We start from the raw sequence: 26236 nt of genomic DNA, 5'->3' as shown, positions 1-26236 counted from the left end.
TCTCGTAATTTTACTTTACTCTCAAAATATTATTATACTTTATTCTCATAATTTTACTTTACTCTCAAAATATTATTATACTTTATTCTCGTAATTTTACTTTACTCTCAAAATATTATTATACTTTATTCTCGTAATTTCACTTTATTCTGAAAATATCACTATAATTTATTCTCGTAATTTCACTTTATTCTCGTAATTTTAATTTATTCTCAAAATATCACTAATTTATTCCGTAATTTCACTTTATTCTCGTAATTTTACTTTATTCTCAAAATATGTCTATACTTTATTCTCGTAATTTCACTTTATTCTCATAATTTCACTTTATTCTCAAAATATTACTATACTTTATTCTCGTAATTTCACTTTATTCTCAAAATATTACTATATTCTCGTAATTTCACTTTATTCTCGTAATTTCACTTTATTCTCAAAATATTACTATACTTTATTCTCGTAATTTCACTTTATTCTCGTAATTTCACTTTATTCTTAAAATATGACTATAATTTATTCTCCTAATTTCACTTTATTCTCATAATTTTACTTTATTCTCGTAATTTCAATTTATTCTTAAAATATGACTATAATTTATTCTCGTAATTTCACTTTATTCTCGTAATTTTACTTTATTCTTAAAATATGACTATAATTTATTCTCGTAATTTCACTTTATTCTTGTAATTTTACTTTATTCTTAAAATATGACTATAATTTATTCTCGTAATTTCACTTTATTCTCGTAATTTTACTTTATTCTTAAAATATGACTATGATTTATTCTCGTAATTTCACTTTATTCTCGTAATTTCACTTTATTCTCGTAATTTTACTTTATTCTTAAAATATGACTATAATTTATTCTCGTAATTTCACTTTATTCTTGTAATTTTACTTTATTCTTAAAATATGACTATAATTTATTCTCGTAATTTCACTTTATTCTTGTAATTTTACTTTATTCTTAAAATATGACTATGATTTATTCTCGTAATTTCACTTTATTCTCGTAATTTCACTTTATTCTCGTAATTTTACTTTATTCTTAAAATATGACTATAATTTATTCTCGTAATTTCACTTTATTCTCGTAATTTCACTTTATTCTCGTAATTTTACTTTCTTCTTAAAATATGACTATAATTTATTCTCATAATTTCACTTTATTCTCGTAATTTCACTTTATTCTCGTAATTTTACTTTATTCTTAAAATATGACTATAATTTATTCTCGTAATTTCACTTTATTCTCGTAATTTCACTTTATTCTCAAAATATTACATAATTTATTCTTGTAATTTCACTTTATTCTCAAAATATTACTATACTTTATTCTCGTAATTTCACTTTATTCTCATAATTTCACTTTATGCTCAAAATATTACTATACTTTATTCTCGTAATTTCACTTTATTCTCGTAATTTCACTTTATGCTCAAAATATTACTATACTTTATTCTCGTAATTTCACTTTATTCTCGTAATTTCACTTTATTCTCAAAATATGACTATAATTTATTCTCGTAATTTCACTTTATTCTCGTAATTTCACTTTATGCTCAAAATATTATTATACTTTATTCTCGTAATTTCACTTTATTCTCAAAATATGACTATAATTTATTCTCGTAATTTCACTTTATTCTCATAATTTTACTTTATTCTCGTACTTTCACTTTATTCTCATAATTTCACTTTATTCTTAAAATATGACTATAATTTATTCTCGTAATTTCACTTTATTCTCGTAATTTTACTTTATTCTCGTAATTTTAATTTATTCTTAAAATATGACTATAATTAATTCTCGTAATTTCACTTTATTCTCATAATTTTACTTTATTCTTAAAATATGACTATAATTTATTCTTGTAATTTCACTTTATTCTTGTAATTTTACTTTATTCTCATAATTTTACTTTATTCTCGTAATTTCACTTTATTCTTAAAATATAACTATAATTTATTCTCGTAATTTCACTTTATTCTCGTAATTTTACTTTATTCTCGTAATTTTAATTTATTCTTAAAATATGACTATAATTAATTCTCGTAATTTCACTTTATTCTCGTAATTTTACTTTATTCTTAAAATATGACTATAATTTATTCTTGTAATTTCACTTTATTCTCGTAATTTCACTTTATTCTCGTAATTTTACTTTATTCTTAAAATATGACTATAATTTATTCTCGTAATTTCACTTTATTCTCGTAATTTTACTTTATTCTTAAAATATGACTATAATTTATTCTCGTAATTTCACTTTATTCTCAAAATATTACTATACTTTATTCTCGTAATTTCACTTTATTCTCGTAATTTCACTTTATGCTCAAAATATTACTATACTTTATTCTCGTAATTTTACTTTATTCTCGTAATTTCACTTTATTCTCGTAATTTTACTTTATTCTCGTAATTTCACTTTATGCTCAAAATATTACTATACTTTATTCTCGTTATTTTACTTTACTCTCAAAATATTATTATACTTTATTCTCCTAATTTTACTTTACTCTCAAAATATTATTATACTTTATTCTCGTAATTTTACTTTACTCTCAAAATATTATTATACTTTATTCTCCTAATTTTACTTTACTCTCAAAATATTATTATACTTTATTCTCACAATTTTACTTTACTCTCAAAATATTATTATACTTTATTCTCGTAATTTTACTTTACTCTCAAAATATTATTATACTTTATTCTCGTAATTTCACTTTATTCTCGTAATTTTACTTTATTCTCGTAATTTGACTTTATGCTCAAAATATTACTATACTTTATTCTCGTTATTTTACTTTACTCTCAAAATATTATTATATTTATTCTCGTAATTTTACTTTACTCTCAAAATATTATTATACTTTATTCTCATAATTTTACTTTACTCTCAAAATATTATTATACTTTATTCTCGTAATTTTACTTTACTCTCAAAATATTATTATACTTTATTCTCGTAATTTCACTTTATTCTGAAAATATCACTATAATTTATTCTCGTAATTTCACTTTATTCTCGTAATTTTAATTTATTCTCAAAATATCACTAATTTATTCTCGTAATTTCACTTTATTCTCGTAATTTTACTTTATTCTCAAAATATGTCTATACTTTATTCTCGTAATTTCACTTTATTCTCGTAATTTCACTTTATTCTCAAAATATTACTATACTTTATTCTCGTAATTTCACTTTATTCTCGTAATTTCACTTTATTCTCAAAATATTACTATACTTTATTCTCATAATTTCACTTTATTCTCGTAATTTCACTTTATTCTCAAAATATTACTATACTTTATTCTCGTAATTTCACTTTATTCTCGTAATTTCACTTTATTCTCAAAATATTACTATACTTTATTCTCGTAATTTCACTTTATTCTCGTAATTTTACTTTACTCTCAAAATATTATTATACTTTATTCTCATAATTTTACTTTACTCTCAAAATATTATTATACTTTATTCTCGTAATTTTACTTTACTCTCAAAATATTATTATACTTTATTCTCGTAATTTTACTTTATTCTCATAATTTTACTTTATTCTCAAAATATTACTATACTTTATTCTCGTTATTTTACTTTACTCTCAAAATATTATTATACTTTATTCTCCTAATTTTACTTTACTCTTAAAATATTATTATACTTTATTCTCATAATTTTACTTTACTCTCAAAATATTATTATACTTTATTCTCGTAATTTTACTTTACTCTCAAAATATTATTATACTTTTTTCTCATAATTTTACTTTACTCTCAAAATATTATTATACTTTATTCTCGTAATTTTACTTTCAAAATATTATTATACTTTATTCTCATAATTTTACTTTACTCTCAAAATATTATTATACTTTATTCTCGTAATTTTACTTTACTCTCAAAATATTATTATACTTTATTCTCATAATTTTACTTTACTCTCAAAATATTATTATACTTTATTCTCGTAATTTTACTTTACTCTCAAAATATTATTATACTTTATTCTCATAATTTTACTTTTACTCTCAAAATATTATTATACTTTATTCTCGTAATTTTACTTTACTCTCAAAATATTATTATACTTTATTCTCGTAATTTCACTTTATTCTCAAAATATCACTATAATTTAGTCTCGTAATTTCACTTTATTCTCATAATTTTACTTTATTCTCAAAATGTCTATACTTTATTCTCGTAATTTCACTTTATTCTCTTAATTTCACTTTATTCTCAAAATATTACTATACTTTATTCTCGTAATTTCACTTTATTCTCAAAATTTTACTATACTATATTCTCGTAATTTCACTTTATTCTCGTAATTTCACTTTATTCTCATAATTTTACTTTATTCTCAAAATATTACTGCATTTTATTCTCGTAATAGCCTCAAAATATACCTATACTTTATTCTCGTAATTTCACTTTATTCTCAAAATATTACCGTAATCTTGTAATGTTTTATCTTTATTCTCATAAAAGGTCTATTAGGAGATTATTCTCAAAACATAACAATTTAAGTCTCTTAATGACATGACTTTATTCTTATAATTGACTTTATTCTCAAAATGTTACTATTTTATTCTCATATTTTTACTTTTTTCTTAAAATATTACTAATTTAACATCATAATGCAACAATGTTATTCCCATAATTTTGACTTAATTCCCAAAATATAACTACTGTAATTTTTACTCTATTCTCGTAAAAGGCCTATTATAAGATTATTCTCAACATTACAACTTCACTGTCATAATGCTTCATTTTGAATTTATTCTCAAAATATCACTCCTTTGATCTTGTAATGTTACAAATTTATTCTCAAAATGTTAGGACTTCATTCTCGAAATCCTTTTTTTTTTATTATTACTATTTTAATGTAGCATTATAAGGCCATCGTAATTGTTCCACCTCTTATCATGAAATGATAAACTGGTTGTTTGCAGTGGTGTAAAAAGCAAGGTCAAAAATATGCAGCTAAGTCCTAACTGAAAATTAAAAGCAATAAGCAGATGGGGCAACAGCAGTTATATGTAACGTCTATGAGCAAAGCATACACATTCAGCAAGAGCCATAGGTAAATATATTCTAAGGAGTGTGAGAGCAAAAGAAGAGGTTCTTTGACAGGGGAAGTGCATTTAGACATGGGAAGATGGAAACAATTAGAATTAAATGGGATCCGAGTGTTCCAGCGGATGGCTTGGATTTGCAGTAAGGAGGATTCTGGCTAGGCACGTTGATTGCAAGAGGATGTCTCCACTTAAGACGGTAACGCCCTCACCTTCTCCCAGCCACACTGCAACATTCAGTCTGGCTGCCACCCAAGAGCCAGTTCTTTGACCATTCTACACAGCAGCGTTAACCATTCAACTTCAAACATGTTTAAATCACTCTGCTAAATGCCAAAAAAAAAATGGTATACCTTGTGAAAGTCTGCCAGTTAAAGAAAAGGGACTCTTCAAAGTCATTAGGTAAAGTGATATAAAGGAAGCCAAAATGAGAATCTGTGTAGACCATTTGTTTTTTAGCCTGGTTTAGCCCATTGGGGCCTTGCTCATCGGTATAGGTGGCAGTCTCCATTGGCATCCACTATAGCACTTTACTTTAAAATAGATATTAAAGTCTTTAGTTAAAAATGCCTCTCAACTCCAAAAGAACACAACTGACACATGCCAGTCCTGGCAAGGCAAGCAATCACTAAACTACAGCAGAAAGAATTCTGTGGTCCCGCACTCAATCTCAGAAGTTCCAACTAGGTCCATTCCAAATGGTACACTTATGAGTGCCATAACTTTAGCATATTCCAGCTCTCGCCCCTCTGCCCTCCAGCGTGGCCCTTGCCAGACAGCAGGAGGACAGCCGGCCCCTCGCTGGCAAGTCTCTGCCAGCAGTCTCAGCCGCAGAGGGAGCAACATAGTTCCTGGATGCATTAGGGCTACAGATGTGCTGCCAGCTTTGCCAGGGGTCACCTTGGAGAGGCCCATGGCAGCTTGTCCCTTGGCTCCAGCTGGCTATCACTTTAATCTGCCAACGGAGGGGGAGAGCAAGAGTTCCAGGCTACTTGGGACATTCCATCTCTCAAACAGGAAATGGGCACAACCCAGAATTGCAGTAAAGGTATCTCTTTAGGTCTCTTCACCATTTTCTTCCGCAATGTAAAACTGTACTCTCTGTGGGGTTCCCTTCTTGCCCTTGTGTCCTGTAGCAGGGATACTGGCCTTCAGAGAGGGATGCTGCCTCCACCAGCTGTTAAGCCTCCCTGGAGTCATGGGGTCAGCACCACCCCTGTTGGAAGCATGTGTAACATGGGGACAGACTCAGGAGGGTCACGAGTTGCCCTGCACTAGGTAGACATAAGTAATGGGACTTCCTCGCTAGGAAGGCACAGCTCTGAATCAATTTAATTAGATGGGCGGAGAGGGTAGAAAAGAACAGGACACAATGGAGCACCATTTAAAACTGGCAGACTGCAAGTTATTTTCCTTAACACTGAGGGATTATAAAACCATGAGAGGCAGTTTGTTACAGTGATTTTACCACAGTTGTTTGCAGTGTTGGGCACAGAGAACCGGTTCCATTTTTAAAAAAAATACCGGAATCATAAGATCTTCATGAATTTTGGTTCCGTTAACGGTTCCCCTATGTGCAGTTTTTGCCAATGCAGATGGAACACCGTACTGAAATACTCTGACAGTTTCTCCAGAAGCACATTTTTGCACCAGCGCTGCCCTCTACTGATGCTATACTGTAAAACACAGTGCAGTGTAATTTGATTCCTGAACAAATGACCCTTATTTGCCAGTTCTTTTGAATCTACAGTGCAAAGCGTAAAGTGCTTCTGTTATAGTACGATTACAGTAAAAGTTATTCTAATTAGCTGGTTCTTTGAATCTCTGCGCAAAGCGGACGCCTCATCTGTAGTAGTACAATTACAATAAAAAATATTCTAATTAGCCGGTTCTTTTGAATCTACTGTGCAAAGTAGACGCCTCATCTGTTATAGTACGATTACAGTAAGAATTATTCAAATTAGCCGGTTCTTTTGAATCTACTGTGCAAAGCGGACGCCTCATCTGTTATAGTACGATTACAGTAAGAATTATTCTAATTAGCCGGTTCTTTTGAATCTACAGTGCAAAGCGGACGCCTCATCTGTTGTAGTACAATTACAGTAAGAATTATTTGAATTAGCCGATTCTTTTGAATCTACTGTGCAAAGTGGACGCCTCATCTGTTATAGTACGATTACAGTAAGAATTATTCTAATTAGCCGGTTCTTTTGAATCTACAGTGCAAAGCGGACGCCTCATCTGTTATAGTACGATTACAGTAAGAATTATTTGAATTAGCCGATTCTTTTGAATCTACTGTGCAAAGTGGACGCCTCATCTGTTATAGTACAATTACAATAAAAAATATTCTAATTAGCCGGTTCTTTTGAATCTACTGTGCAAAGTGGACACCTCATCTGTTATAGTACAATTACAGTAAGAATTATTCGAATTAGCCGATTCTTTTGAATCTACTGTGCAAAGTGGACGCCTCATCTGTAGTAGTACAATTACAGTAAGAATTATTCGAATTAGCCGATTCTTTTGAATCTACTGTGCAAAGCGGACGCCTCATCTGTTATAGTACAATTACAGTAAAAATTATTCCAATAAGTGGGCTCTTTTGAATCTACAGCACAAAGCATACTGCGGGTCTGTTGCAGTATGATTTCCATAAAAATGATTCCTTGTAAGCTGGTTCGTTTGAATCTACAGCGCAAAGCATACAGCACTTCCGGTATAGTTCAATTCTAGAAAAATGTATTCTAATGAGCAGGTTCTTGTGAATCTACAGCGCAAAACTGTTGAAGTCTCACAAGCCTGAATTACAACATTAGGCTACATGACAGTCTGTCTCTGGAGCAGTTACTGTTATGTTATTTAAGGTTACTTAAAACCTCTGTGACTTTATTCAAGCTGTGCTGTTACTGACTGGTTGCTCATATGACAACGTGTAAATAAAGATATATGAGTTTTGTTGTATTAAGTGGAATTTTATATAGTAATAAATGAAATATGCCATCACATTTCTTGTTTGTTTAGATTTATTTAAAATATAGTTAGAAACTATTATTAAATTGTATTTATGTCTCTAATAAGTCTGCAAACAGACCTTTTACAAGAACTGTATAACATTTATTTCTGATTTGTTATATCTGCTCTGTAGCAGAGGGTAGTAACTACAATAAGAATTGTATTTCTCATTTCCAAATAATTATAAAAAAAATAAAAATACTAATTACAGGAATCGTTACGAAAAATCAGAATTGGAACCAGAATCGTTAAATTCCTTACGATTCCCATCCCTAGTTGTTAGGCACAACACCTAAACCTCTCAACCTATGGCAAAAATCGCTGTAACACACAGCCTCAAGTCGATTATTTCACATGCTAATGTGAAGAGTGGTTGAGCAGGCAGTTGCAGACTATGCGCAAGTGGCATCTCTCTGACCTTATGAAAGTAGACCAATTCTCTCATTATCTGGCAACAAGCAGACTTTTACAGAGGTGATTGCAGTGGTGGTCTGATCATATTTAATCCCCTGATTTGGTGACATCTGTCCATGCTGTGCCTCTTTTCTCTCTCACACTCTTTGTCCTCTGTACGTCCTGCTTTCATCAACATTGCCACCCAACAAATACACTCATCTCTGATCATTCTCCGAACAGATAATCTCACATAATCCAGCTCTTTTAATGAATTGGCAATCTAGATTTTGTTGCCATCTGATTTGTTGTAAAATCAGGCCCACATCAGATAGATGGGTTTAAATTTCTTAATACTAAAATATAATAAAGTAATAGACTATTAATACTTGTCCTAATTAAACTTGTAGACCATGTCGGATGTTAGAATATTAAAACAAAGAAAGGTATTATAATTACAGGCGGAATTTTTGTTTTTACACATACAGTAGGCCTCTCTCTCTCTCTCTCTCTCTCTCTCTCTCTCACACACACACACACACACACACACACACACACACACACACACACACACACACACACACACACACACACACGATAGTGCAGCTATCATTATGAGGACTCTCCATAGGCATAATGATTTTTATACTGTACAAACTATAGATTCTATCCCCTAAACCTCACAAAAACATTTCTGCATTTTTACATTTTCAATAAAACATTGTTTAGTAAGTTTTTAATCGATTTGAATTATGTGGACACTAGAAATGTCCTCATAAACCACATTTATAGCATAATATCCTTGTAATTGCCAGTTTGTAACCTACATTTTTTTCCTAGGAAACCACCCAAACCCACCCAGCAGAGTTGTTACACCCAGTTTAACCAGCGGTGCACCCTACAAATGCAGTTCATATTTCATGCTTTTGTGCATGAATTGAGTCCAAGCCTAACTCAGAGGATTAGCCCCTTCACATGTCAGTTACTGTCGCAGCGTATGGGGGAACATACTGGGCTTTCACAATCAGATGAAATTACTAATTCCATATAGATTACAACAGTATGGCACAATCAAAGCCTTATGTATGCATGTAAATGGTGAGTGAGATGTAAAGCCTCAGCAAAATAGTCATATTGTGCTAAAGCGAAATGGGGTTTGGGTTAGTTTGAATTTTTTCAAGCAAAATATTTTATTAAAAGAACTTTGTTGAATATTAAAAGATCATTGCGCAAGTCTCTAATACACTGCTTCCTTCCCCAGTCAACAAAAGCAATCTCGTCTAGGGCACCAAAATGGTCAAAAACAGTGCTGTTGTTGTGCTTACTAATTACCAGAAGAACCATCTTACCTCATGTTCTGGACCTCCCGCACACCCAGCTGCCGTTCAATCCAGCGATGTTATCGGACGACCCAACTCCTCTGCCATGTTTACTGTCCAGTGTGTATATGCTGTAGTGGTCTTAATCATTACGACGTTAAACATTTATCACCTTTTATTTAGCATGGCCTATTTGTTCATAGGGAATCAGAGAGTGTGAAAGGGTGTGATGAGTCTAAAGGGTTTTGGCAATGGTTGTTTGAAAACATACATTTGTAATGCTGTTTGGTGCCACTGGTGGTACAGAAATTACACACTTCACTTTTAAATGATAAGTATTTGGACACTTTGCAGTTGTCAACTTGTCAAACTTTACTTTTTAATGTGATGGACTAAACCTGTGGTTAGTTTGCTAGGACACCTGTGTGAACTTGAGGGCAAATGACTTCATACATCCACTCAAACCTTGGAACCAGTTGTTTGTGAGTAACAGCAAAAAAATTTAAAGAATTAAAAATGAAGTTGTTTTTACATTTTGTTATCCAATGCAATAACATTCATGGGTTAGTGACGCAGTGACCCAGCCAATGAAAGACATTGTTCTAAAGCTCCAAACTATGGTCAAAAATCAAATAAATGAATGTTTGAAGATCATTTTGTCAGATAGTTTGGAGCAGGTGAGTTGGGTGGTGCTGATGAAGACTAGGAAGGATAATAGTTCTGGCCATGATCCAGTGATACCAGCAAAGCCCCGCACCCACAAATACTACCCCCACCCCTCTTAGTTGGCGACTTACACCTTTTTTTGGCAGCAAAATGCTGGGTGGCTGGAGACCAAGAGGAAAGTGATAGAGAGAAAAAAAAGATCACTTCCCACCCCCTCCCAACACACAAACACGTACACAGGGATACAGACGCAAATATACCCCTCCAAATACCAGATGGTGTTTTTGGAATCTGTTTCCATTTTTTTCCCCCCATGACAAAAAAGACAACTCCCAAGGAACACGCATTCTGCATACTTGTGTACGGACCCATGCAACTCGTCTTAACTGCCGCTCCATTCACGGAAAGATGAGAATCAAGTGAGACATGACAGCAAAAATTGTATAAACAAACTGATTGTGGATTGGAGAACAAGGAAAAGAAAAAAAGTGTGCCAAACTGCGAAGATGAGAGTGTGTTAGGTTGAGGCCATAAATGGTAGATGAATGGCTTTGTTCCATGACACAATCCATACCTTGTTTAGCACAAATTTCTGCTGGTTTAAACTCCTGAGAAAGACATCCTCATGTTAACAGAGCTGATATCAGCCCTTCTAAACTATTATATAAAAACAGCAACAGTAAAATATATAAAATAGTCCTAAAAGGGTTGTCCGAACTTGGCAGTCACTGGATTCAGGCATAATTGGGGATAAATGTCACAAAAACTTATAAACCACAATAAACTTATAAACTATAATATTCTTACGCTTTCTATGCAAAAGAGGACATACTCTAAATTCTGATGAAAGCATTTGGGCGATTCTCATGAAACCTGTCAAGCAAATGTCCTGCACATTTTTAAGCCAAAATCAATACGAAAAATGAATCTATTTATTTAGTATAAGGAAAATGAAGCCAACATTTAGGACCATTATGATTTTTTTGCATTGAAATACTATTTTCAGGACACTTTTTTCCTAGCACTTTTTACCAACCAATTCTGATAACCGTAGCATGTCCAGACGTTTTACTTTTACTATTCTCCTTATTTCCAATGATTATTCTCTTTACCGTAACACATCAAGACATTTTATTTTTACTATTCTCATTATTTCAAATGATGATTCACTTTACCGATTCTCTGAACTAATTACATTCTTTTTTATAATTTAAATCAGCGAAAATGACAATTGTTTCCATTGCGGTAATGAAATTTGGGAGGTAAAATGTGCATAACTTTCATGAAAATAATGTCCCCAAATTGGAATTCCCAATGTACTCCAAGTCCTCGTGGTGGCATAGTGATTGAATCAGGGTGGCAGAGGAAGAATCGCAGTTGCCTCCACGTCTGAGACAGTCAACCCACGCATCCTATCACGTGGCTTGTTGAGCACTTTACTATGGATACATAGCACATGTGGAGGCTTCACGCTATTCTCTGCGGCATCCACGCACAAAGCACCACGAGCCCCACCGAGAGCGAACCACATTATAGTTTGGGGGGTTAAAATGTGTGCAAATGTCATAAAAATAATGTCAGTGTAAAAACCTTAATGGCCCTAAAAACAGGCTTTATTTATTTTCTATATGCTAAATAAAGTATTATTTGTTTATTTTGATTTTGGAGTAAAAATGGGACCTGGACATTTTGACAGGTTTCTTGAGAATCACCCATTTGTGTAATTCTTCTACAGTATATTGGATCATTGGATCATAGCTTTTGTGTTCACACAGTAGTTTGTAGTAATTTATGGACTGTAGTCTCATAAACACCATGTCACGATCCATACAGCACCATATTTAGCACTAATTTAACAGAGCTCCTATCAGACTATACACTATTACATCAAGCTTGTAGCGAGTACAATAATATACTGAAAAGATTTCTGAACTTAAAAAAAGTCTCTGGATTTAGTTACATCTGCATAATTGGGTATAAATTAGCCGAACGTAAATGCAACATTCTTAACAAAAGTTTACCATTTCTATGCTAACCTGATCTTTAAAAGTGTCAGTGCTCTAAAATCTAATGAAAGCATTTGGCCAACTCTTCCATGAAAGGCCGCTATGTTTGTGCATTCATACTGTAGTTTGTACTGGTTTAAGGATCATAATCTCATTAACAGAGCTGAAACAGGGATCTCTTCTGTACCTATGCGCTCTAAAGGGCCACGAAGGGAGCATCTTCACTCTTATTGTCCCAAACAAGACAAGCATCAGAAAAAGGCACCAGACTGGCCCAAAGACACAGCTGTCTTGGCCAGTAGCCACGATTCTCCGGGGAGAGAAAGAGAAAGGGGGAGATAGAAAGTAGGAAAAAGTGAGGGACAGAGCACTTGGGCGAACAAGAGACGAGAGGGGTGGGGCCATGAAGCCAGGAATAGAAAGGGGGTCCTTTTTCTCACATAGTGACCCCTAACCTCTTCTAGACAGAAGGGATTTCGCACGCATCTCTTCCACATAATTAATCCTTTCATTCCACAGTATAGACACAGGGCTTAGATTGAAGAGAGGGGGAGGTAGTGAGGGTAGAAGTGAGATGACAGGACAAACAGAGCGACTGTCTCATTACAATCACAAACATTGTTGATAGTATCAGGTCAAATATATAGACAAACGCAGACACTTCGCATATAGCAAGAGTGTTAAAGGAGCACTATATTATAATGACAGTTGCGCTGAATCGTCCACGGCTCGCTCACTACAGGCTTAGAATGGCCATTTGGCCTTGGCAAGGGTAGAGGTGTCACATAGCAGAGACAACCTGGCCACTGGGAGCAGCCATCAACTTGTCTACTGCCTTATAACTGAGAAATATAGCACATTTTTCATACAATATGCATAATGTGTATGTTACAATGTAACATATCACAGACATGTAAAGGAAAGCTTTTACGTTATGCAGTTTAAGCACTTAAGTTTTAAATCAGTCTGCTTTTGTTTAGTTTGACTGACTCTGATCTGTGTTCAAATGTGTGCGCTAAAGATATCATATACAAATTAGGAGCACTTTCGAATCCTGAAAGTTATTTTGCTGCTTCAATAGCACTGAAATTCCTTGCAAAACTTGTATTCATTGTTCTGCAGTAAAAACCCTACATGAAGGGTCCATTTTTGAAAACATTTCAAAATGGCCCAACATATTTGATAAGACACAAAGGTTTTTCAGTTAATATCTTGAACCGACTCCAAATTCAGCTTCCTTCACTTCCTCTGTTGTTTTCTCTTTTTTTCTTTCTTTCCACAGAGCCCTGTCCAAATCTGATTTTCATTTCTTCGCATCTCTTGATGGAAAGCCAACAAAACAAATCGCGTGCCAATTGAGAGCTTCAGAGAACGCAAAAAATCACCTGTCAATATTCTCAGAGACTATCTTATATCACTATATGAATTTATTCTAACACAGATTTTACAGCTTCATGCAGTTTTAATACAGGATACAAATATAATCATAACATATAAACAAGTAATGAAATGAGCTCTTGGAACTGGGCATATACCACAAGGATTATGAAGCCTTTTTTTGTCTGCTCAGATCAGATATACATCACATTACAAAAGAGGCAAAGACACCCTGAGGCAAAGTTTTCTACCAAAGACATTAAACATATGAACGGATATTAGAGCCTTTGCTTAAGTCATGCAGAATGTCTCGTAGGTACTACAAAAGCACCAGACTTAAAACTATTCCTCCGAAAACCGACATCTTTATAAAGCGAGATATGTGCTTTATAGTACATACTGTCATCTTTACATAAATTGTCCCTGTAACGCAAGTATGTGAATGCAGACGCTTCTACTGCAAGTTTGATTTGTCCATTGTCATGTTCAAAAATGTGTTAGACCGCAATTCATTAAACAGCGCAAGAACGCGATGCATTCTCACCGTTGCCTCTGAGGGTGCTATAATGGATATTAGTGTATCCTCTCCGCTTCTATAGTGAGATTTTTTCTTTCAAGTGAACTGCTATCATGGCGGAGCAGCAGTTGCGGTAAAGTCAATATATTTTTATATTGACTTTTCGGTAAAAAAAAGCAAAAATCGAAGTTACAGTGAGACACTTACAATGGAAGTGAATGGGCCAATTTTTGTAGGGTTTTGTCATATTTACAGTCGTTTAAGGGTTTTAGGGTTTGTTGACATTACATCATCATGGCAACAAAGTTGTAAAATTTGCTAATAATAATTTCATCACACTAAAATCATGTTAACACGCATATTGTTTATGTCTTGTGGCTATACTTTTGAAACGGTGAGAATTTTAAAGTTTACGGATCGGCCCCATTATGCAAGTGCCTCACTGAAACCAAGATGTGCTTTTTTCAAAGAAAAGGAGGGGCAAGACAAAACCAATTTTCTATTAATCAATAATATATTATGCCACAAATGCTGTCAATTGAGCTTTACTTGTATTGAACTTGTAATATTCCTTTAAGCATGTTTTACTGGACTTGTGGAGTTGTCAAGCACTCCCATTACTGTACGCGTACTTCTGTAAAGTATGTTTCTGGTCTTAGTCGCTTTGGATAAAACCATCAAACAAATACATAAATGTTATAATTAATGTCAAATTGTTAACTACAGTAACTACAGAAACCAAAATACACTAAACATCCACTCTACACAAGGGTGTAGATTCCAGGGGGTATGGTGGGAAGGGGGTCTTGGTTAAACCCCCCAATAATCAAAACAAGCAGGTACACCCCCCCAACACACACACACACACACACACACACACACACACAATATTTGATATACTTGTATATAAATGCTTTGTGCTGCAACTCCCCTCAAGCCAAATCTACACCATTGACTCTACATGCAATCATTCATCATATTCTTAGTTATCATGGGTTGAAACAAAAACCATTTCATAGCTTCTCTGTCACCCATTGACAAATTAATTCCAACTCCATCAGGCAAGCGATGAGTCATTCAGGGTTGGTAACGCAAAGCACATTAACAGATTGAGAGTCACTTTACACTCAGTGTGTGCCCAGTTCTACCGTGCTGAGCACCAGCCCAGCTCTGGAGGTCTGAGCTAGTGGGATAAAGAAGCGGATCCCTCGCTTCAGGGCTCAGCCTGGAAGTCCCTGAACAGAGACACTGAGAAAGCATGCAGTGCTCAGGAAGTTCAAGCAGACAATTTTAATCCTCCAATTTCCTCTTCTCTAATCATTTCTGCGTACTTCATGGTGGAGACCAAATTAGAAACATCTTCCACTCCAACATGACACACACTGACTGAACCACGCTGCCCATACAAGAGGCAGCACAACGGGTCATTGAGTAAAACAAGTTGCCACAATAGATTTGTTTTAGATTTTGTCATGTGATCAATAAAAAAATACACAATTAAAATGGAAAAATACGGTAATAGCAGTACAGTAAATCATTAATTAGTATATAATTTAAAGGGCTTGGTAACGATACAGATTTCCTGATTTGATTCAGCCCTCGATTTTTATATAAACTGATTCAATTCTGATTCATTTGGGTACATTTCAGTTAAAATTTCCATTTTGCTTAGATAAGTAGTTCTCTCTCAGCTAGTGCTCTAAATTATATAGAGAACCTTCTAACTTGGTACTTTATGGAAATATTCATTTCAAAATTAACAACAGGGCACAAACTATGCAATTCAAAACAGATATAATTATCAACACAAGCAAAACTGAAGTCAAGTTTAAAAATAAGAGATCGATCATGTGACGTTAAGAATCTAAATCAGGATTGTCAGACAATCTATATTTTTACCCAGCCCAATTCATTAAAGACTCTAAGCCATAAAAATAGATGTGTCAAGGAATCATACGTAGCAGTAATTATCTTGGAGAGTCTTATTAATGCTGTTAAAAGTTAAAATGATCTAAATCCAATCAAATAAAACAAAATAGCAAAATCATGAATAATTGATTCTCCATTACATACACTCAAAGGTCGCTTAGAAAGTTCGCATCAAGACTTTAATTAACAGAGTTTTACATACAGTAAGTTGGTGCAGCAATTATAATTACACTGAGATATAAGGTCCTTTTCAAACAGAGGGAGTGATAAAGTGAAAATTACAAGTATTGCAATTACCCTGAATATCTTTAAATGACATGTGCGAAGAGAATTAACACGAAGGGCTTATGAAACCTGACAGTGTATTCGGGTCTCTTTTAACCTAATTTGATCTGTGATGTTAACACTGCAAGTGGCATACTCCAGTAGACCCTGACAGCAGCAGTCATATAATGATTTTATGCCCTCACGCCATTCCCTCCGACACTCACCCTCACAACACACATGTTGTGCCTCTTTTGGGTTCGTGCTCACTGACAAGTAGATTAGAGAAGTGCCAATTGTACAAAGTATAAAATCCCATTAGCCCCTTAGGTGGTAAGGGATCCCATCATAGTGGCATTAGCGCACTGGTGAGTGGACATCCCCCCTAAAGCTCAGGCACCTCAGGAAAAAAAGCAGGGTTAATTGCAGTGGGTTATTTTAGGCAGGCACTTATAAAAGGTTTGACATAACCTTTTATAGGGCACAATTACCTTTTATAAAGGATATCATATCTTGATTGTTATCTTATTATCAGTGACCGATGTAGGTCTTCTTAAATGCTCCTAATTAATTAATTCTCCTTATTTTATGAGTAACAATACCATTGAAATGCTAAATGGGTTTAGTCAGTCTTACTGTGATGACCGTGTAAAGAATGTATTGATTGTGATTACACCACAATAAATTAATTACACAAGTGCAAATATGTGGAGAATAATAGTAAGCACAGTGCAGCTTATTGGTTCTCAGGATGTCTCGGGGATTATTGGTGAAGTAAAAGCAGAAATGTCTGAAGTAACCGGGGGTTGGCAATGTCACCTATTTGACCCCATTCATTAAGCTGCATTCGCTTGGAAAAAAATTTACAAACAAAACAAAACACTATGATGCTTTGACTTTTTTGAGTTCTTTAAACAAACAACAAAAAAAGCTTTAAGTTCTATAAATAAATAACTCAAGAATAATTATGAATTAATTAATAAGACATTTGTTTAATTAATCAAAATTTATAATGTTAAGATTTAAGATCAAAGAGGTAGAAGAAAGGCATTCCATGTAAAAATAAATAAATAACACATTTAAAAGAAAATATGGTAAACAAAAAGCATTTAATTTGATTAAAAATGTATAAATAATATTTAGGCCACATATATTATTTTTCTTAATTCTGAAAGTTATTTTTGGCCCATTTGTTGAATTTTAAACCATCATTGCTGATATCCCACGTGTTGAAATATAATACGGCAGCTACAAATTCTAATTCGTTCCTCAATCTATAATATTGGCCACATGTTGCATTAATATTGCATTTTGTTGATTTGTTTGTTGTATTAAAGCTTTTTGTTGTATTTAAAATGTTAAAGTAGCCCTATCAAGTGATTTTATTAAGGAACATTTCACCAAACAATTTGGGCAAATTAGCTTCAGAAAAGGTGACTTTAGCTGTTCATCATATTTAAATTTGGAAGTTTCAAAATTAGAAGCACTTAATATCAATTAACTTATTATCGAAACAAAAAGCATTTTGTGATCAAATTATGCTTAAAATGTTTCAATTAATTTATTTCTGCACAAATATATTTGATCAATATATTAAACACATTTAAGCCTCTTAAACACCCGTGCTAAACTGTCACATTCCACTGTAATCAAATATTCCATTTATTTTGGCACAGTATTCTCGAAAATTCCATTACCCATCTCCTTAAAACATGAATCAACACCAGAACAACAGTAGTGAGTAATGTCACTGATCTCTGAAGTTTTAACAATTATGGTTTTAATCAATTAAAACTAACAAAATTAATTAAAACAGCAATCAAAATGCAATTACCAACAAAATAAAATGCCCATTTTGAAAAATGTTTAAAGCAAAAACTAACCAACAAAATCAAAATTCTAATTTTGAACAAATTCTAAAAGCAAAACTAACTACTTAAGGAACAAGTTTAAGGGATAAGGACAAAGTCCCAAGCAGTTACACAGGCTCACATTCCCGCAGTGCTTCTTTCCAGCCCTGGCCCCAGTGTGCATCATGGAGAAGAATTCATACACATCACTGCCCTCTACTCCAGTGCATTGGTCTCATTAAGCCCTGTACCCGGATACCTGAATATAACATTTCCCTTTCTCTAATCTGGCTACTCAAGTACTTTTCCATAAAGGCAGTAAAAGCTAATAAACATGTACTCTAGTTTCTCTCTCACCAACTTTGCTCACCAGTATTATAAAGTGAGACAAGTCTGTGTGCCGCCGGTGACCCGGGTGAGGTTGCAGGAGGGGGGGAAGTGGAAGGAAGGGGATTGGCGATCAGAGTTCTAAAGTTTATGGTCCCCTAACAGGGAAATAATCCAGTTATTGTCCCAGAGCAACACAATGACCTTTTATTTAAACTGGCACTGGAACTGTTCGCAAAAAAAAACAAGCAGAAAGTTTTGACAGACACAGCGCAAGATTGTTTAAAATAAATGTAATTATAATAATGAAGGCAATATTAAAGGGTGCTATTGAAGTTCAAGCCAGGCTAATGAATCAATGCTTAATGAACCCAGGACACTCTCAAAACTCTTTCATGTACCCGACGCGGCTCATTTGTAACTGCCGGCCACAATAGACCATTGTGAATCTCTACCCCTCCTCATCTCGCTGAGATCTACAAACCGGTCTTTTTTTTCCTCACTCTGCCCCTCTCCCACTTTCACCTCTCCTCATATCTGGTGAAGCGACAAAGGTTGTCTGGCCTCACTGACCACAGCAAGCAAGTTAATCTGCCCCAGCGCAGAGTCTGTCTTGACCAAGAACACTTTGGAGTTGTTTTTGCTTTGTTTCTGTTCTGACAGAGAGTCGTAGCCGAGGACAGGAGCTCCACGTTTCACACTCTTGCACCGACCGACCACGCGCGCAGCCGGGCACCACAAAACCTCAGTGTAAACAAGGGATTAGAGAGAATCAATGCAAGACCTTTTACCCTCCTTTGGAGTCCTGTGCAAAACTTTCTGTCATGTGAAAGCGGAAGACATTGGAAGACTTAGGAAGACGCTGGAAGAAGAAAGCAGGGGATGTCTCGCTTGTGGATACAGACTGACAGCAGAAATGTAATGAATGAATGAGTTAAGTTGGAAAGGAACTGTCACTTGTGCAAAAGTGACAAAAGAGCTTTTGTTTGCGACGAGGATGTGCGGTTAAATAAAAAGGAGCATAAAGAAGCGTGAACTTCATGTCAATTGTTATCTGACATTTTCGACAAAGTGGATAATAAAAGAGGAGTGCATAAAAGACAAAACAAAGAAGACAAATGTGACAGGATACACATAGGAGCTATTATGCAGACAGAAAACAAACAAAAGGAAACCAAAAAGGAAATTATGAGCACTGAAGGATGGAGTTTTAAACAAGAAAGTGTCTTCCATGCACATATAGTCGGAGGGAAGTTCTCTTAAAAACATTTTTTCGAAAGAAAAAGAAAAAAAAGAGGCTTGCTTGCTGCCAACTTACCATCCACCAAGTCCTGGCCGAGATGTCGTAGCAGAGCTGCCATTTGATGGAGCCTTCCGAGGTTTTAGCTGCCATTACGCTGTCAGCAAGCTTCATCTGATGCTAGTGCACTCACCGGAGATAAGACACCTAATTGAGAAAACATTTGCACTGGCATGTTGGGCAACATGTAGCCCACTCCATACCATATGGAATCATGGGTAAAAAAAAAAAGCCTTGACAATGAACCAATCTCATGCAGACCCCGTGGCAAGGTGAGCGGCAGTCATCTGCTCACAGAGCGAGCTGTCCTTAAAAAAATACACCACAATGATGAGCCCTTTTTTTCCACACCACTGAGTGCCTGGGGTCCTTTTTTCTCCTTAATTAGGTCTCGCGCTTCATCAGCGCCACCATCATCATCACCAGCACAATTCAGTTGACTTAGGTCTGCTTGAGATCTTCTTTTTCTCCTTTTATTTATTTATTTTTTGGAGGAGTGGAGAGATTTAATAGGACAGAGTCAGGTTGCGGGAGTTAGGGGAACGGACTGATGCGCCACAGGCTATAAGCCTGAAATTCTGCTGGACAGATGGAACTGCTTAAAGACTATCATGCAATGTTTTGTTTTGGACTTCTTCCCCCAAGTTCCCTCTGCCTGAAAAGGTCTCGTTTTTGGGGCGAATTTATCTTTCAATCAAAGAGCACATAAACATAAATGTTTAACGGATATTGAAGGGTCACCTTTGCTGTCTGCTTTTTCAATGTTCAAATCATTTAAATGTATTTTAAACAGAGACACTGACCATCTCGGTGTCATTTACGCCAATATTCACATTTCATTCTGAGAAACACTTTAAGGGACCATTTGCTAAGAGTAAAACTTTTAAACTATTATCATAAAAAAAGATTACATTTTCATTTTTTTAATTACGAACTGTTCAAACCTTTTTTTAATAAAACACAATGCACTAATTGTTAACAGGATGATTTTTATGGCCAGACAATTTTTTTAAACGTCCTTTTCTGAAATTTGTGTTTTTGTCTTAAACATGCTGGGAAGCTCATTGAGCGGACATGGGAATTCTGTGCATTTCAGATTCCTAAGTAAAGGGAACACCTGAGATTTGGGCAGGAGATGGAGAGACTAAGCATCATACAGTTCTCCCATTGTAACGATGCTGAGGAATGTGATTTGGCCAGAGATATTGGGAACATTGTTGGGTGGGGAGTGGAAAAGCACAGGTAACCCTTACCCGAAGGTCTGGGTCACTAAATGCAAAACAAACAATAAAAAAAAAAAAAAAGACAAAGCAAGTTCAAGGGAGTGGTCGTCTCTTTTTAGCTTCTTTAAAAATAAATAAATAAATAAATATAAAATACTTTAAATAATTAAAACACAATTGGAAAAAACCCCACTTATAATTCACTTAAAGGTTCTCAGTGTGAAATTTAAATGTAACTAAGAAATGTGAATGTGAAATAATAGAAAGCTCTTTAATTGTGTCCTAAACAGTTCAACCTCACATTAAAAAATTTAAATAATTACAAATATAAATTCGTTTTTTTTTTTTTAAAGATATATAATATGCTAACATTTATTTTTCAGGGCATTTCAATTAATCAAGTTTTATTGAGTTTCTTATCTTTGTTGTTTTTTTATATTTTAAAAAATGATCTTGAATTTTTATCTTGTATCATACGTTATTTTTAGTGGTAATTCTGTAATCAAAAAATTCATGGCTGGTCCAGCACAGTAATGTTGGTGACGAACAGAACGGCTGGAGTCTGGACACTAGCCCTGATTGGGAGCTGTGCCATACGGCCAGCAAGCACTGTTTACTATATACATCTCACAGTTCATCAGTGTCCACAGAGTCCTCACATCACCAAAGACTGGGCTAATATTGCTCAGGAATGCAATTAAAGCCTTCTCGCGTTGATGGCTTGGAGGGTGATAATTGCAGCAATGTTGTTTGTTAAGTGTGAATCCTAACAGATTTGAAACTGTGGATCACAGGATCGAACCAAGACTATAAATTATGTATATACATGATCAGTTTGAAATAATAATTAATTCCCATTAAATAATTCAATTCAAAGAGATTTTATCAAATTGCAGAATAGAACTTAACACAAATACGAAGCTTAATGTATCTTTTGTAATGATCAACAAAAATCATGAAGATAAGATCAACTGTTAAAATGAGCACAAATCATTTACTGAAATGGAGAAAACTAAGACAAGACAAATAGATGTGTGACTTATTTCCCATTTTGCCCAGTAGAAGGCACTCTTGTACTGGTCTACCCTATTTTGCTCAAACTTTCTCTAAAATGTAATAGCATCATTTCCCTAGCAAAATAACATACCTGAAAATACAGTTGACTCTAGCATCACACTTTCTGAGTTAAGAAAATTTGGAGGACCATGTCACTCTATTCAAACTAGGAAAAAAGGACTATATATATATCAGACACACCATAAACTTTATGTATCAAACAGTTAATTATGGATCAAAACATTGAAAACACAAATGGTGTTTGAATGGACTCACAACCTGTCTTAAAGAATTAAAATGGCATTTGAATAAATGCAACATGGTTCGTGGGTCGCATCACAAATATATGAATAGAAATACTTTGAGTAAAAACGAAGGTATTCAGAGTTATTCCAGTTGCATATAATTCATACTACAAAGTATTTTCCTTTTTACTAATTCAAATGCCCCAAAACAGGATTGTCAACATGTCTACCCCCCACCCCACCCCCACCCGTTACTATGGCAAAACCACTGCAATGGAAAAGTACTGAGTACTTTTAAATGGTCGATATGACAAATTAATTGTCCAAAACAAATCATTGCCTTCGTACACATTTAACCTTTTCATGTGCTGTCGTCCATCACTTCACACTTGGTTAAACATTACATGCTTCTTTTTCCTTACACAACATCTGAAGATAAATGCTTTTTGATACACAGCATGCTTGTTTTCATGTTTATGTTTGCTCAAATTTGGCTAAAATTAGCAGCAGGCCAAACAGACTGCTTTTATTACCTGGCAAAACAGAGTTTGTTTAAATTTAAACATCAGTGATCCAACAGATTGAAGACAGAATGGGTTTATATTGATCAACATAGCCTCATGACAACTGGCAAAATCGTTAGATATCGTACGACTTGGCTCATATGAAAAGGAACGACTTTTATTCCCATAGAGACCAGCCAATCAACAAGTGAACAAATTCGGTTACTCATTTCATGTTTATTTATTCAATATGACCAATGTATGTCAATAACCTGTAATAAGCTTCCTTTGTCTCATTCCAAACCCTGAAATTGTCAGGATTCGTATGACTTTTCTAAATTTGGTTAATTCGTATGATATCGTGTGACTGCTCTTATTTGAATTCCTACGACTTTCACTACAGCCAATGATGTCGCTGGACATCTTTCCCATCTAATATGCAACAGTTACTTGCTTCTGTCACACACAACAGCTTCCTATCATGTTTACACACTCTACTGATTGGTTATGTTTAGATAAGGGGTTTGGGTAAGGGTATACTTAAAAGGTATGTCCTTAATGAGCGGAACTCGTGCTTACTTCCGCATTAGACATCTGGGAATTTGCATGTGATGAAGTCATACGAGTTTATGCGAACAACATCGTGCAAGACCATACGAAATAGCCAACTCGTAAATTATGTAAGAATTTTCATGAGATCGGGTTGGTTATGAGCAAATGTAGCATAAAGCGTAACAACATTAGGCCTCATTCGAGAAACATGAGCAGTTCTTACGTAAATTGTAGGAACACCCGTTCTGTTGTCCCGACTCAACCCTGAGATTGTAAAATCTGGCAAAGATATTGAGTGTTGCCCAGCCCGCTGCTCTGTCAGATGTCTGCTAAGGAGGTGCCATGGGCCAGTGCCCACGAGGATGCCACACTTCTCGTAGAGTGTGCTCGAACTCGCAAGGGGCGGGCACGGCCTGGGTGTGATAAGCTAAGGAAATAACATCAACGACCCAGTGAGCTAACCTCTGTTTGGAGACGCCGTTCCCTTTCCGCCGTCCTCCGAAGCAGACAAAACAAGTCGCTGACAGAGAACGCATGCAGGTCCCCAACCCTCTTGATGGAGGTTAACGCGATCAGGAGGGCTGTCTTCAGGGACAGGGCCTTGAGCTCAACTGAATCAAGCGGCTCGAAGGGGGGTCTCTGAAGACCTGAGAGGACCACAGAGAGATCCCAGGAGGGAAACAGGCTAGGCCAGGAAGGGTTCAGTCTCTGGGCGCCTTTCAGGAACCTGATAATCAAGTCGTGCTTACCTAGGGACTTGCCATCTACTGCGTCGTGATGGGCTGCGATAGCAGCTACGTACACCTTCAAGGTGGAGGGGGACAGCCTCCCCTCCAGCCTCTCCTGCAGGAATGAGAGCACTGACCATGATGGGTCGCAACCCGCCGGTTTTTTTTGGTTACGATGAAGTAAGGGCTGTAGAAACCCTTCTCCATCTTGGCTAGAGGGACGGGCTCTATCGCAACCTTAAGGAGCAGGATCGTGATCTCTGCTCGTAAGACGCTGGCTTTCTCGCCCGCACGGAAGTGGAGTGAACACCACTGAAATGAGGTGGGAGCAGGGCGAACTGAATCGCGTAGCTGAGTCGGATGGTCCTGGCCAGCCAGCGCGACGGATTGGGAAGTGAAAGCAGTGCATCCAAACTCCGCACGAGGGGCACTAATGGGCACGTTAGTGCTAACAAAGCACTAACAATCGCTTTTGACATACCGGGCGAGGGGGAGCAGGTAATAGGGCGTCGGGAGGCAGAAGAGCGTCCTGAGGCTTAGGTGCTGAGAAAAGACTCAAAGCACTTACCTTGCTCCACGCACCCGGCAGGGGGCGGGTTAGAGACAGCGGAAGAGGTCCTAGAGAGGCGAAACTCTTTTAGAGGAAATAAACTCTTTTTAGGAGGAGAAACACTCTTTCAGGCAATGAAAGCACTGTCGAAGCGCCCAGGGGCATAGACTGCACAGCGTGCAGAGAGAGAGAGAGAGAGAGAGAGAGAGAGAGAGAGAACGCCAGCTGGAAATGTGGCGTAGATCCAGCAGCAGTGCTTATCGCCAGTAGAGGTGAGTGAAACAGTGGTGAACTGTTGCACAACCGTTCAGCTCCGAAGAAAAATTCTGACTGGCACTCACTGTCCCGCTTCCCTTTATACCCGTATGTCCGAGCGGGGCATACAAATTCTGTCTGCCAACTTAACATTGGCCTATTCTCAGGTTCAGAGGTAAGTTTGGCATCCCAGGAAGACCCCTTGTGTCACTTAATTCGACACAACGTCGAGTGAGTGACAGAAGGGGAAATTAAGTTGCATTTGATTTTCTGAAGAGAAAAAAATGTATGCCCACAAACATGACTTGTTGGACAGTTTTTGGACAGAAAAAAGGCCCTGCACACTGTCATATAACTAGCAAATCTGTAATATCTTGAAGTGTTTAGGGCAAAGAACTTCAGGTATTCTTTTAATTTCTCTGGAAATTCTTCCAGTTGAAAGTTTATCACTGTTACCATCATGTTACCTAAGAAGTTTCACAAATGATGCTGGCGATGCACGATGCTGAACCAGAGAAGGTTAATGGTTGTGAACATCAGAGGCGGGATGGCCATCACCACAAACACCCCAACCCCCACAAATCTTCTCCAGGGCCGAATTTTGTTCCCAGGTGGACATCCTTCTCCCAGCGTGAAATTAAATTTGTTTCCACTCGTGTCAAACCATTTTTATTGACTTCTTAATCTGTTTGATTCACAAAAGAACCACCGATGACAGCAAAAACATGTGCTGACAGTTAAGGCCCAGATATCCTTCATACAAAATCCAAGAACAAACAGGCATAACGTAATTTAGAACCAAATCTGGCTAAAAATAAGACATTTTTTTGCATTCATTTTGGTGGGTTGGAACAGCTCACCAGGATGAACATTTAGGAAAATTCTTACCGGCTGCTAAACACCTTCTAGCTGCCATAGGTCCACATCATCGGAAGGTTTGACCTGAAGCTCCACCTACAACTTTAAGTTTTTCAATCAGTATTCATCATAAACACACCGGCATGTAAGACCATGTCATGCGATTTTGTTGGTTTAATTAGTCAACGAAAGGAATCAAATCTACTCAAATACTC

The 26236-nt window shown here is 35.6% G+C and overlaps 1 protein-coding gene and 1 long non-coding RNA gene across 4 annotated transcripts in view; one reads left to right on the top strand and one right to left on the bottom strand.

The window, feature by feature from the left end:
• Positions 1 to 20833, bottom strand: part of nfia (nuclear factor I/A) — a 209017-nt gene extending 188184 nt beyond the window's left edge. Inside the window, exon 1 of one of the 3 annotated variants that reach the window (XM_052123535.1) lies at positions 20070 to 20833. In XM_052123535.1, coding sequence (XP_051979495.1) covers positions 20070 to 20165 — 96 coding nt within the window. In that variant the 5' untranslated portion in view covers positions 20166 to 20833. The remainder of the gene's footprint in view (positions 1 to 20069) is intronic. The other 2 variants (XM_052123537.1, XM_052123538.1) reach the window with 2 other exon arrangements.
• Positions 1 to 26236, top strand: part of LOC127640862 (uncharacterized) — a 59085-nt gene that overhangs the window by 30420 nt on the left and 2429 nt on the right. The window lies entirely within an intron of this gene.

This window comes from Xyrauchen texanus, chromosome 50 (genome assembly GCF_025860055.1).
Source record: "Xyrauchen texanus isolate HMW12.3.18 chromosome 50, RBS_HiC_50CHRs, whole genome shotgun sequence".
NCBI lineage: Eukaryota > Metazoa > Chordata > Actinopteri > Cypriniformes > Catostomidae > Xyrauchen > Xyrauchen texanus.
Note: the sequence above shows the minus strand (reverse complement) of the source record. Positions and strands in the feature narration are given on the sequence as shown.